The sequence below is a fragment of the Malurus melanocephalus genome, unplaced genomic scaffold (genome assembly GCF_030028575.1).
Source record: "Malurus melanocephalus ecotype Western Australia unplaced genomic scaffold, MMel_1.1 scaffold_28, whole genome shotgun sequence".
Lineage (NCBI taxonomy): Eukaryota > Metazoa > Chordata > Aves > Passeriformes > Maluridae > Malurus > Malurus melanocephalus.
Window position 1 is genome coordinate 3,676,675 of NW_026623260.1, and position 14,418 is coordinate 3,691,092.

Below are 14,418 nucleotides of genomic sequence, written 5' to 3' on the forward strand. Positions count from 1 at the left end.
AGATACCTGTGACCAGTCCGGTATTTGCTTAAGCCAATGGAACAGCATTTCATAGTAACAGTGATTGAATGTGAAAATATTCAGCTGGCATAGACCAAGAAACACTGATTGTCTCCTCACTGCTCAGGCTTCTTTCTCCRCTCATTTTTTGTAGGAACCTCACTCTTCAGTCTGATACAGAAGCACAGCTTAGTCACACATTTGTGCCAGCCTTTGGGCCTGGTCACAGGCACTCCAGGGGACAGGAGAGCACCTGGATGTGAGTACAACCCTTCTTGGGATCTGCCATTTCAACAGTTCAGTGACAACAGTGCATTTTAACATGTGATCCTGAAAGAGAGCTGAAAAACTGAAATGATCAACTTCTATTGTTATCATTCCTGAGTGTTCTGAACAATGGCTTAAAACCCCACTGTGGGCCCTGTCAATGCAGTTCCACAGTGCAGGGTGCAGACATGAATACCCTGAGTTTTTCAGGCATGGGCACTGCTGGTTCACAGACCTCTCTATGCAGTCACACAATGATGAAATTCAGTTCTGCTCTGGAACATCCCATGCGAAGAACCATCGAGGAACTGCCCTCTGGGCTGTCTCCTGGATTCCATCAAAAAGATCATCTGTCACCTTGGAGGAAGCATCAATACTGCAAAGCACACCTGGCCTGCAAAACACAAAAGGTTTGTGACCGAGGGTGACATGGCTGGTTCCCAGAGCCCACACCCCAAAGTGAGCTTGAAGCCCTCACAGGGAAAATTAAAAGATTACTAACTTTAAATAAAAAAATAAATATACAAAACACACTTACAGACAATTCTATGACATTTCTGTACTTGCTTTCAGACTGTAACTGTTCCAGGAATAAAACCTATCACAGCATAGAAAATCCTGTCTCATAGGTGTAGCACAGGCAACTTTATGGTRTCTCAGAGTGATCCATTTCAACTCCTCACTTCTGTGCATACAAAAATGCCTGAAGCATCGTTTGCTGCATTCCAGTCAAACTGTTGTGCTCACTTCAATTTAATCACCTTCACAAGTACACTGAGTGCCTCTATTCATAAATTGCATTTTAATAACCCAACTAATTGCCTCCTTTTCCCTAAACAGATAAGCTCTTAGAAAGACAGAATCTTTGGTATCTTCTGATACTGGCAAAATTCAGCTGAGTTCTGTAGGTGTTTCTATCATTTCCTGCAAAAGGTGGCTGAAAGAGGGAAAATTTTAGTARGGCCTGAGGAGTCCAAATAAGTGTAACTGCAACTGAAGCAAGACACAAAGTTTTATCAGCTTCATTATATACACTTTTTAGAATATGGCAAAACTTGCCTGTAAAAAAAAATACTTGATTAAAGTATTTACTACAATTGAAAAAGAGTTGGATGAAAAAAGGAAAGCTAAGCAAATCCTCTAAGGAATTCTGTAGGATTAATTTGTRTACTGGGTTTACACAGTTCTACATGGTCTGTATACAGCAGATTTTACTTGATTGTTGTATTAGATATTGCTAAAGGGAAAAAAAAAGGTTTTCTGATTTTAAGAAAAGTCACCATTGTATCAGTGGCTTCTCTGCATCCCTCCCAGGCTCACAGAGCTCTGGCACTTCACCTCCCCTCAGCTGAGGCTGGGRTGCCACAATCACACTGAAAGAGAAGAAAAAAGGATAAAAACATTTATGCACTCAATTTGTATGTGCTGTGCAATAGGAAGATGCCAAGAACCATATTCTAAGAAAAATATACTGACTCTGATATTATGTGTGATTATAAATAATTCCTAATAACTTCTAGAGATGCGTGTCTAGTACTTACACCATGGATGCATCAGGTAAGCTTTATTTTGATAAAGGCAGAGAACAAATTCCAAAAGCACAGGACAGAAACTTCTCCTCGCTGACAGACATGTTTCTACACATACACAAATTTGCTCTTCACAAATGTCAATATATTACACAGACAAAACCCTTTCAGCATACATTCATCAGTAAATGTCCAGGAAGAACAAATCAATATGCCAAACCAGAATTTACAAAACACAGGTTACAAAGCACATTTTCTAAGGGCTCAGAAGCTACAGAATACAATAGTACAATTTATAACGTTTTTTATCCTGATGACAGAGTCGATTTTCTTCGGTGCAAAAATCCAGTGCAATGAAAATCCTGAAAACATCAAAGTCCATATTGTATGCAGTGAAAATACAACACCTGTGAAGGGTTTCTAATGGACATGGTGAAGTCCTTTCAWGTTTTTTTGGTTTTCTTTTTAAATAGATTCAGCAAGGTCATAATTTTCTTTTCACTTTCACCAACTCAYAGAAATCTAGAYTCAAAACTGCCCAAGGTGAAAGGAYTGATCTAAGGGTTGCWTTTAACAGGGAATGAAAAAGAATAAGAAAAAAGGAATCAATATATTCCAGAGTATTTTTATTTTTGTGAAGAAAGCTTTCAATATGTCATGCCAAAATCTGCAAAGTGGGTTAAGTTTTTATTGACAAAATGACATCTTAAATAACGTTCTGCACAATGTCCAGTTCTTTCATAATAGGGGACTTCTTCTAAGATTTACTTTCAAGTATAATGGAAAGAATTTGCCCATTTACAATCCAGAAGCAACCTCAGAAATCCTGTTACTGGGTTTAGGTTTTTAAGTTTAACCAGAAAGAAAAAATGCTCAGAAAAGCATTAAAATATGTTTAGAACAAGACAAAATAGAATAACAGTAACATGAAAACCATTTGTTAGAATCTTTCCAGAAAAGGGRGCAGAAGAGATGACTTCAAAAGAACCTCTAGAAGGGAGATGTCGACACTTTTTTTTTACCACAACCGTAATCCATGTGCAGAGAACACAGGTGATACCCATGAACCCAAAGTAGCAGCCAATGCAAGTATCTTGTTTGCTCCAGTTCAGAAGATGTGTTTCATGTGCTTGATTCCATATGTTTTGAAGAAAACCATGATGATCAATGCCCAGAGTCCTAAAATAAATCCTCCAGGAGGATGCCAATCCTTTTGTTTTGGTTTCTGGAAAAGAAGAAACAAGAGAAAATCAAAGAATTTGTACTTAGTTTTCCACCATATTAATCAAGTGCAAAAAAAAATAATCCTTGCAGTAGAACAAAACAGTAATAAGCTGTATTTCTGCATGAAGCAGAAGCATCTTCCTTTGTGATGTGGCTAATGGGAGGCAAGCTGTCACTCAAGCAGGGAGGGTGAGGACCACAAAAAGGCCACTGGAGCTGTGCCTGAGWCACCGCTTTGCCTGTGCGTATTGGTACCGTGGGATGTGCTACAACTCATTTGTTTGGACAGATTTTCTTTTATTTGGTCTCATGYTAATACAAGAGAAAAATGCTGTAAGTATGAAAAACAGCTCCCACAAGTGAAAGTGTGAAAGAGGAAAAAGAGTGKTGTTTTTCCACTACCTGTTTTCTACAGCTGCTTTTGTAGTCAGAATTATCTGAATAAACCATTATCTGACCACATAAGAAGCAAAGACTCATCATTACAGGAATATCATAAAACAAAATAGGATTGTTTTCAATGTCAATCCCACTTCCCAGGGGCCTCATTGAGTTTAACTGCCTTTCCCTAATGTAGAAATATATTCTGCAATTCAAACTTCTGTCCCTCTTCAACAAATTTTTCACCTTCATTAAAAAGTAATACGCTGCAATTGAAGGCCTTTCTTTTCTGTCTCACACATAGCAGCTAGACAAGATAAAACTTGCCTGTCTTCTGCCTCCTCTTATTAAACAAAAAATTCACATACTCCCCAGTCAGCAAATGGAGAAATGGATTGTAGAAGATAAGAGTGACTTGTACCCCAACATCTGTCTCTGGGGCTAAGAATAAGGTGRTGATATGAATGCAAAATTTTAGTTAAGACTATCATGACAAAAATATCAGCATTACAGTATTTAGAAGGATAACTCAGTCCCTCAGGCCTGTGCCTACTGTTGCCCTCAGCAGGTATGTTTTATAGATCTTCTAGGCAGACAGGCATGATTTACTATTAAGATAATAAATACTGAAGCGCTTGCTGAGATTTTTATTCCTGCCTTGCTGGAAGATTTGCACCATTTTGTCCTTGTGCAGAATGAGACACAAGGGGCACRGAGCATTTTGGTTTTGTTGCATTTTAGTCAAATTTAAAATTCTCTTTCTGCCAYGTGAATAGCTGTTACAAAAGATGTTGCTGTTTCATTTCAACATCAATCCACGTACAGAAGCTTGTTGTTCTCTGCTAAATGTACCAGGAGGCTGGGGAACTTTAATGCAAGAAGGAACAGTTTGCAGTGTCTGTTCTTTCAAAACAGCTTTCCTATCAACACAAAAACAATGTTTGCTGATCGCTCAGCTCCCACTTTCTAAACCACAGTCTTAGCTTTAGGATTTTTCTGTACCATGCCTGCAATTAAAAAGCAGAACAAATAGTCACATCACCTGAGACRCCCAAAGAACCTGGGAGTCTGAAATATTAATGATTTTACTCTGATGCAGGAATCACAAAACCAGCACTATAATTTACATCAACCACAACAAAACCAAAGATGTGAGCAGAGCAGGTGTCTCTGTATGCAAACCACTGAATTCCCTGAGCTGCACTCGTCACTGCAGCGTGTGCTGTTGGTGATCTGCCWCCTCGCTGATATTCACAACTGCACATCTCCACATAAACAGCTCTGAAAATCAACTCTGCCTGTTCAAAAGGCTGCCAGCAAACCTCGCTTCTGAGAGTAACAGCACATGACACTTCTCCACACAAAGGGACTTTCTTGTTTAAATCTTCCTAATTAACCCGTAACTTCRCATGCATATTGCAGTGCCTGTTCCATCAATCTCTTTGTACTATCAATCTTTCCCTTCTTGGATCTCAGACAAGTATCTTACCACAAAGTGGCACCTGACCCTTCTAGACAAATGACTTCAATTTGCAGCCAGTGACACTAAAAGCCTCTCTTTCCTATTTTGTATAGAACACGTAATCTAATTTCTTTAAAGAATTTATATGRATAAATATTTATAAGGTGATCTATGAGTATGGTTTTACATTTTRTCATGTCATGTACTGAAATCTCCATGGAATTGTGCAAGGGAAGRGAGGCCAGTGCAGCAGTGGCTCTGCACTGGGAAATCAAGGACATAAATATAGTCAGTTTAAAATCATGGGATGCAATGTTAAAATGTAAAGGATTAAAACCGTGAAGGCATGACAAAAATTCTATGAGGCTGTACAAGAGCTACATACTCAGTAATCTTAAAAATAAACTATCTTAATAAGAAAGACTGACAGACCCAGAAACTGAAATCTACGTGTAAATATTAAACCACAATATAAGGGCAAAACGATGCAACTCCATTGAATATCTGTAAGYCAATACCTGTAAATGGTTAATTGAGCACAAAATCATACTGAAATATGCCAGTATTTTCCAGGAGGGGCACACAGATATCAACACCTTATGAATATCTAAAATGGGATTACACACATTCACGTTTAAACATAGAGAGCATACCTGCAAGAGCTGAAATATCTAATTTCATTTAAATGAACTTGCTCGTAGATTCCTAAGAGAGTTCACCAGTGAATTAAAAATATAATTATCTATCAAACCAACAAGTTCATCCTTCTAAAATCCTAACAAACACAACACAGAAAGCATCCATAACAAAACTCTGCCCAGGTGGGCACGTCAGCGAAGAGCRCTGGAGTTCCTTTAGAAAAAGCTGCTTTTGGCACCCGAGCACGACCCCATCTGCATGGGAGATGGAGCCACTGCTCCCATGAACTGTGCCAGCAAAGCTGTACTTGTCACACGCTGGCAGGGCACTTCAGCTGTCCCCAGCAGCTCCTTGCCCTGGCAGCGCTGTCACCAGAGCTCTGACAGGGTGGCACCGCCCTGGGATGGCAGTGAGGACGGATGGGATGCCCCCCATAAACACACCCCGCTGTGGCTGTTCTGTGTAGGCAAAGGGGAAGAGTCACAGAGATTTCTCCTAATGGGAAAGACTATTACAGCAAGAAAGAGTCACTTTAACAGCAAATGAAAATCCTTTTTAGATCCACATACTGGAAAAAGATTTAGAAAAGTCAGACTTTTTTTCTATGCTTATATCAGTTCTGTGGCCACAAGCAATGCCYATATAAGCTATCTCTTTACATCAATTTTAGGATTAATCAGAAAGCATTGATGAAAGTAAAGTTTTTCACAGATTCCTAAAAAAGAAAATTCAGTAGTTCTCCTATGAACATTGCCTACTTCAGAGTCTCATTTCAGCAAATTTCTGTGAGAGTCAGGCAATTTCTAAAAGGCATACATTTTGTCACTTGCAAGAAAATACTAAATGGGCCAAAACCATGTTAAATGTCATAATATTTTGATCTGCAATTTATTATGTATCATTAATATGTTCCAAATTGATATGAGGATGTGTCTGTTAAAGGCTACAGACTGGCTGCACTACCTACAAATTACACAAAACTTGTTTGGGACTGATCTGGAGGAGCACAGGCGACACTGTTTTTGCTCAAGTTATTCTGAATTTCACTACGGTAGAACCCACCTGAGAGCTGCTTCTGTAACTGACATATTTAGGTATTGTGATTTCCACCACAATACAATGCCATGACAAACACCCTCTTTATCCCTGTAATAACAGCAGTAACACATAGGTGAAATGCACATTCAGAATGGTACAATCTGTCWTGAACAAATACATTTAGCAGCTTAAGGACTAGTCATTATGGAATTGCTGGAGATTCCAAATTAAAAAGATAGGTAGCTAAGCAACGGCAAGCTTCCTCCTGTGAACAGTTTTCTGTTGTACGCTCTCTAGTTCTGCTAGACTCATTATCCTGTGGAACTTAAAAACAGTTAACAGAGAGTTGCTCCAAGTACTGTAATTAAGGAGAGGATAAAACAGTGTATTTTCAAACTGGATGGGTCTGTAGGGACCTGGATGGAAAGTATCCAAGGCTTTCAATGAAGGTGTTTCATAAAACATGCAATCCGTGTTACTCCAATTAAAATGAGCTTTATGAAAAAAAAWAATTTTAAAAAGCTGAAGTAGTAATTAGATGAAGAATTATTTAATTTTAAAATGTTACATCACAACAGAAATAAGATTTAAAACACCATGCATTAACATTTCACATGGACAACACTGTAAAAATTATCTACCAGGATAAATTTAACAGTGTTTTCCACACTGAAAGGTTGTTGTATTATAATATCCAACAGCTTTCCAACAGAACCCCTTTTGCCACAGTGTCCTCAGTGAGCACACAAATATTGGTACAGTAAGCTTTGGGTTAAACCTGCAATCCACATCTGGATAGTGGCAGCACAGAAAGCCATGCATACAGTCAGGAATGAAGTAATTCCCAAATGAAACAGGAATACACAAATTCTTAATCTCCTCCAGCATCTCTTTTCCAAGGAGGGCTTCAAGAAAGGGTGCAAAAGCTTAGAAATGAATGTGCACATCATCCTTGTTGCAGGGGATGTGCTCCCCAACCTGAGGCAGATGGTGTGTGTTTGTACCAGGAGTGCAGAACACCCCTGTGCAACTGCACAACAATAACACACCAGAAGTGCTGTGTGCCAGCACGTCCATTAAAGTGGCAGTGATTGGATTTCAAATTAATCCCTGCTTAATTCTCACTGCATTTCAGCGCTGAGTGTCCTAGACCCAGTTTTGGCCTATTYATTGCAGCACACGTGGTGTAAAACATCGCAGGGTTCTGGGGCTGCCTGTTCCAGCCCAGGAGAAAGCCCGTGCACAAACTCTGGGGGTTCTCCAGCTCAACTCACCCTGGGGACCGGCAAACACTCACAGGAAACCGTAACACACCTGCCTGTGCTGTGCTTGCACTCACTGGGGTGAATTTCATGTGTTTTGGGGGGTGAATTTCCAAATTTCCATCTTGGTCATTTTCCATTTAAATGAACGTTTCTTTTTCTTCCACTGCATACCAAAGATTTTATTTCTAGTTTCTCAGGGTACCAAATTTTATGGAAGGCTCTGTTGTAAAGACCAATATTGAAACCTGAAAAGATCCACATCTCAGAACAAGTCTTTGAAATTCAAGGTGAACCTCAGATCCAAAACTGAAACAATCCTCCTGCTTCTCATYTCAGAAGACTGATCTCAGTCTGAAGGAAATTCCTTGGAAAAGCTAAAYTCTGCTACACAGTGCACTGTGCCAGTAACACACTATGTATTTCCTAGAGGCACTCAACAACTCAGGTTTACTTGCAATTTACAATTTCAAACTGGCTAATCCTTTCAATTCTTATGACAAAGCCCATAACAAAGTTTATTTTCAGAATGAATTTATACGTATCACAAGCAAATCACAGCATAAAGTATGACCTCAAAGCTTTCAGTGGAAGTCTGCACTTCTAATTTGTTTGATTTTGGGGTCCTTGCAGGGGAGTGGGGGAAATCAAACAGCTCCAGCCATCAAGTAATAGTTTAATCCCTTGTGTGCCCACAGCAAGATTAAAGTCATAAGAGAACTCCAGAGTAAATGGTGCTGTTAATCTGCAAAACAATTTAAAGTACTTTTGTCTAAGCTCTCAGTTTGTATTTATTAACCACAGTGCCATGATTACTGATATCTCCAATATTAATAAAATAATGAAAAATGTTCATTCATCAACAACAAAAACTCACAAAGAGAGAAAAAACAACAGCTAAACTAAATTAACATCAATACCAACAACTGCATTTTAATATTTACTTTGTATAATCATTGTAATAGGAACAATACTGTTAAGATAGCTTTACTTTTTCATTTCCTTCTAAAATTAATCTATAAGGGCCTTTTAAAAATGAGCTTCTACTTATTACTGCCTACTTTCAGAGTTATCTCGTAGCATTTCACAGCACTGTAAAGTGCTTTTAGTGGTTTAGCAATTATTCACTAATCTCTTACCTGTGWTATATAATATACAACTTCTAATCAAAGGGAGCCTTTCCAGTTGAATTTTCAGACGCACCAGCGCTCAGGTGAGTGATTCCCACCCAGCAAACACAACAGGGATTGCACCAGGGTGACTCCAAACCCAGGAGCAAAAGAGAATACACAAATACACACATCTCTGGACAGGAACCATTCCCAGCTGTCCCCAACAGCCTGGCACAGGGCTGAGCTCTCACCTGCTCTGCTGACMCTGAGCTACATCAAGGAATTCGCAAATATTTTGGAGAGGAGATGAGAAAAGCCACACTATAAAGCTGTATTTAGAAAAAAGGGTACAACTATGTCTTTTTAACATATGCTAAGCAAATTGTTCTTTATATTTTAATCAAATTCATATTCGTATATGAAGCCATGATCAAGATTTTCCACAAAAGAACACCTAAGTCGACAGCAAATATATGAATTACATTTGCAAACACAAAGGTTCATGCCAACTGAAGCATGAAAAAAAACCAGATGAGCAGTCTAATTAAGGAGACTTGGTATTCAAAATTCAGTCACCRCTACTTAGAGAAGCATGCTCCTTTTTTAATATGCTTATATTTAATTAACTTAAACAAGAGGAGGATTATTAGCAAAAACAAGACTAAAGGCWGGACTTTAATGTTCAATGTCACACCACAGATGGAAAGATAAACTCCTTGAGCTCCTTACATTGGAGGGGGTCAGAAAATGACAAAAACACGCACTGGWGAGGCAGGGAAAAGTCTCTAAAAATCATCAGATATGAAAGCAGCTCGCTGCTACTGAAACTTTGGGTGAAGCAGACACAGAGAGCAGAGATCACAGGCAGTAAAAAGGGTGTGTGAAGGCTGCTAGGGGGAAAGGACATTCTGTATTCACAAAAACACAGTGGTGTCAATAGGGCCARTATCAGAGCTATTCTCAGAGCACCATTTTCCAAGAGTGTGCACTGCTCACCTTCCCCTGGGAAAAGATTGATCTCTCAGTCTTTTGCTGTGCAGGTTTTTACACAAATGCAACACTGCACTGCTGCTGGGATCAGCCCAGAGCTCTGCAGAGCCCCCAGACACGGGCACATGCACACATGGACTGCCAACCTGTTTCATCTGGGATCATTATTCCAAGTCCCACCCTCATCCACCCCAACCTTTCCAAGGAGCACAACACTGCTGCTTCCTCCTAGGAACTCTGACATGGATTTCCCTTAGAGCCACAAGGTGAGTCCACTCAGATGGTTTTAAACCAATTTTTCTAAGGAAGGTTTTATTCCTAATCTTATAAAATTAATTGTATGCTTAGAACTTTCATTATGAAGTACAATTCTGATCATTCAAATGCAAGCAAAGCTTTTTTCTATTTATATAAAGAAACCATGATGTTCATAAATTATTACGTTATTCCTTTCAAAGTGTTAGTGATGATTCTAACCACACTTCTTTTTCTGCACGTCCCGTAAGTATCTCTTCATTTACTGGCAGGTGACAGGCTGTATTAACAACAGATATTAGACTGCATTAGTTCTCATACTGAGTGTGCCATATTGAATACATGATCTAATCAAATCCTTCAACAGCTACGTTTTAAATCCAAATAAGTATTCCTTATCCACATAGTTTTTAAGGCCCATTACTCAAATCTGTAGAACTAGAATTTTAAAAGTTCTCTGTTACCCTGAGCTATGCGCTGCATTACGCGTGTGCAGTAAAACTCCAATTTTCCAGCTCCAGCTTGCACAACTTGAAACARCATTACACTGAAGAGGCAGGCATGAAAAAAGAAACCGAGGGAGAATCAGGGCTGAGGCAAAAGATGCCTTTACTCTTTTAAGAGCAAGATCAAGTATGGCTGTACTTTTATTGCAATACATTTTCACTTTCAGTGAGAAACCAGTGAATAACAGCTGGTGACAGCTTGGTTTGTTCYCCACCACCACTCAGCTTTTGAAGGTGATTCTGTATTCAGGACTTTTGTATTTGCAAGTCGAACAAGTGTTCTTACCCAAGTTTATGTTGTATGTAGTCCCCCTTATGGGAGCAGGAAAAGAGGAAAAGAAGACCTRTTCTGAAGAATCCACCAAAAGTAGAAAACAAACCATAAAACGTGGACACAGCAATCATACAGGCACTTATTTAGTGGCTGTACATGATTACAGCTACACAAAAAGGCCATTTTTGTCACACTTGATGTGTCAAAGGACAAGGAGTCCCAGAGAGCAGATCCATTCCTGCAAAGAGTTTTTGTAGGCATTAGCAATGAACAGCAGACTTACGGTATCATAAATAATCACTGCTACCCCTGACATTTGCTTGACACAGGTCATCAGTCAAATACTCTGTGGSGCTCACAAAGAGCATCCTTCTGGAAGAATGAAGGGGTGTAGCTGAGGACACACCCTCCCAACACTAACAAGTGTGGAATAAACAGCTTCTGAAAGGGTCTTCCAAAATGATGAAACCGTACATGGTTTAATCTAGGGGCAAACCAGTTGCACCCTTCCTGCCTCCATCTCACTAGCCAAAGGCTACTGCCCTCTCAATGTCCCACTGTCACTCGGTCCCCTGTAAACAGCAATCATTTGTCAGCCATTATTTGTCCAGGGTTTTCATGCTGAGCACTCACTGGGTAATTCACAGGCACACAAACCCTGATGCCAACAGTGAGGCTCCCACGCTGGGCAGAGCTGGCTAAAGCAGGGAGCCACACACCAAGCCAGGCATTACAGAGGAGCCATTTCCACAAGGTGGAATCACAGCCCCMTGTGAAGAATTTGCACAGCAATGACAATGCAGGATGCTGTCTTATCTGTCCAACCGTATGAACACAACTGCTCCATTACTGGAGTCTTCATTCATTYACCCCTTCCATTCATTCTTCAAATGGAAATGATTTCATCAAATTTCAACCCTCTGAATTATTTAGGAAAACAATTCTAGACAGAGCACTAGAGAGCAGCCTGCCAATATCTCTATCTCTGGCCATTCATCAATCCTGTCAAGAGCTCGTGAGTTACGTTTCTATGCTCCTCACAGCATGCTACTGAAGAGTAAACAAAACATAATTAACTTAACACAAAAAAATCACCAATAACACCTAGGATTACATGGTTAAGTGGGATAAATGTGTGAATATATWTGGAGCTAACAGTGCCTTCCCCTGAGGAAAACTGTTCAGAAAGGTATTCGCTGTCACAGCACTGTAAAACACATCAAGATGGATAACATTTATATTTTTTCYTTATCAATGTGAGCTTACTGGTAACAGCTACGTTTTATGCTGCATAAGCTCAGAAGAAATACAGTAGATAGAAGAAAAAAAATTATCAAAATTCCTACTGCTAATTCTTCTACTCACTGGAATAGCATTTAAATACACACTGTCTATCAGGGAAGCTTTCATGTGTAAACAATAAAAAAGTAATGATTAATAAGAACTGTACAATGTTATGTGAGAAAYRAAAATGTTACACAACACTGAASAGACATCAGAAAATGGAATTAAATSTTGCATCTTGGACAACCTACTATAAAAAACTTCAGTAATCTGCTTTATAAAGGAAGGTCCTGATCCTGCATGTATTTAGTGATAGTTAACACAAACTGGGTCAAAAATCTAGTAACTGAGTGTAATTTGCACTCAAATTACACATGTGCTTATACACACACTAATGGTGCCCAGTATCACGTACTAAAATAAGAATAAAGACTAAGAAATACATTGCCCTCTGCCTAAAGGTCTCACAGCATCCTCTCCTTTCCTCAACTCTACAAACATCCATGCACACACTTGGTTCTCTTATTCCTGGCATTATTATTCCAGGGCCACAAACACAACCCATCAGAAACCAGAGAACCAATTTACCAGCCACAGTGGATGCTGACCCTCCTCTCCAGGCCTCATCTCACCAAAACTGCATGACCAACACTGGACTTTTAGCCAGGTAATTTCTACCACAGCTCTGGGGAGAGAAGGGCTGAGGGACAATCAGATCACTCCAAGGCTCCTGTGAAGAGACACAAAGAGGGGCAGAGCAGCTCAGCAGCAGCAGGAAAATGCTGCAGCAGAATGTGCCTCACCCCTGCACACAGCAAAGCTCTGTCCTTTCACCAGTTTCTACTGCAGGCAAAGCCAGAAAAGTTCTCAACGAGTTGGGCATAATTTTGGGATGTGAAAGGCAGCATTTTCATGGCCCAAAGAGGCTTCTGCAGAAAAAGCAGCTGCAAGCTAGAAAAGAGGCCCTTTCTCTGCACATAAAAACTAAAGTCTTACTAATCAATGACCACTAAGGAGCATTGCTTACTTTACATCTGCCAGTAAATCTCATTGCAAATACAAAGCTTGGTCCGCCAAAGACTCCTCCTGAGGAGCGGCAAAACTGATCACCAAAATGAAAGTAACTCTAGAACAGTATTTCTACTGTTAAATACTGTATTTAACAAAAGAAAAAGTAAYTTAATTTACCATTAAAAGGATTTGATAAATCCATTTTCTGTCACCCAGGGAAGTCCTAAAATTTATTTCAGGTCAACCATAAATTTTGAATTACTGGACCATAGCACTTTACAAGTGGTTCTCATATAGAAAAGATTTACATTTTTTTAATTTAAGAAAGATTAAAAAAATAAATGTAGCAGTAGCTCTTCATTCCATAGTATCTCAGCTTTTAATATACATTAAAACACAGTGAATAATTTCTTTTAAATGTAGACTTCTAATGCTACTGTTTACAATATAATAATAATAGTAACAACAAYAATAATAATAATAAAAGTTATTGTCTCTACAACCCCAAAATTCTACTGCAAGGAATTATACTTTCTCACTAAGGTTTTTGTGGCTTAATTGCCTTCATGTAATATTGATATCTGGTACTTRGATGTAATTAAGAATAGGGGAACCATTCTTAGAGTACTATTCCAATCCATTAGGTAAATTTTCTCACTATGATATGAAAATTTTCATCTACTTAATTAGCACACCTACTTCTTCCACGCCTAAGTGCACCTAAGCTGTGTTTTATGATGGCCCAAGGAAAGGAAAAAKAAACCACAACACATCAATTATGCCTCCACTCAGTTGTACAACTATTTTAAAATGTGTGAACAGTTAAGACAAAATTGAAAAATTACCATAATAGGCTTTTGACACTTCCCCACTTAAGCAAAAATTAATTCTAACTCCCTGTTTTTATGCAAAGCCTTTATAATTTCTCTAATCTCAAGTTCCCACGAGAGAGAACACAATTCTTTCAAGTACAAGTATGTGAGGCTTGGCATCTTCTCTTTTTAGTTATGCAGTTTATTTGATGGAAGTCTAAACCACTAAGCCTCCCTTTGTGCTTAATATAAGCCATCCTCAGTGGAAATACAAGTTAATTTAAGTAAAATGAAGTTTTAGGAAGAATGCATTCCATTGCACAGAAAGCCTCACTGAATCAAAGCTTTTTTAAATGGAGCATCTGTTTCCTG

At 39.0% G+C, this 14,418-nt stretch overlaps 1 protein-coding gene across 1 annotated transcript in view; it reads right to left on the reverse strand.

The window, feature by feature from the left end:
- Positions 1–1,798: 1,798 nt before the first annotated feature.
- PIGK (phosphatidylinositol glycan anchor biosynthesis class K) overlaps positions 1,799–14,418 on the reverse strand; it is a 64,038-nt gene continuing 51,418 nt past the window's right edge. Inside the window, exon 11 of the mRNA XM_057363563.1 lies at positions 1,799–3,021. Within this exon, the coding sequence (XP_057219546.1) occupies positions 2,905–3,021 (117 nt within the window). The 3' untranslated portion in view covers positions 1,799–2,904. The remainder of the gene's footprint in view (positions 3,022–14,418) is intronic.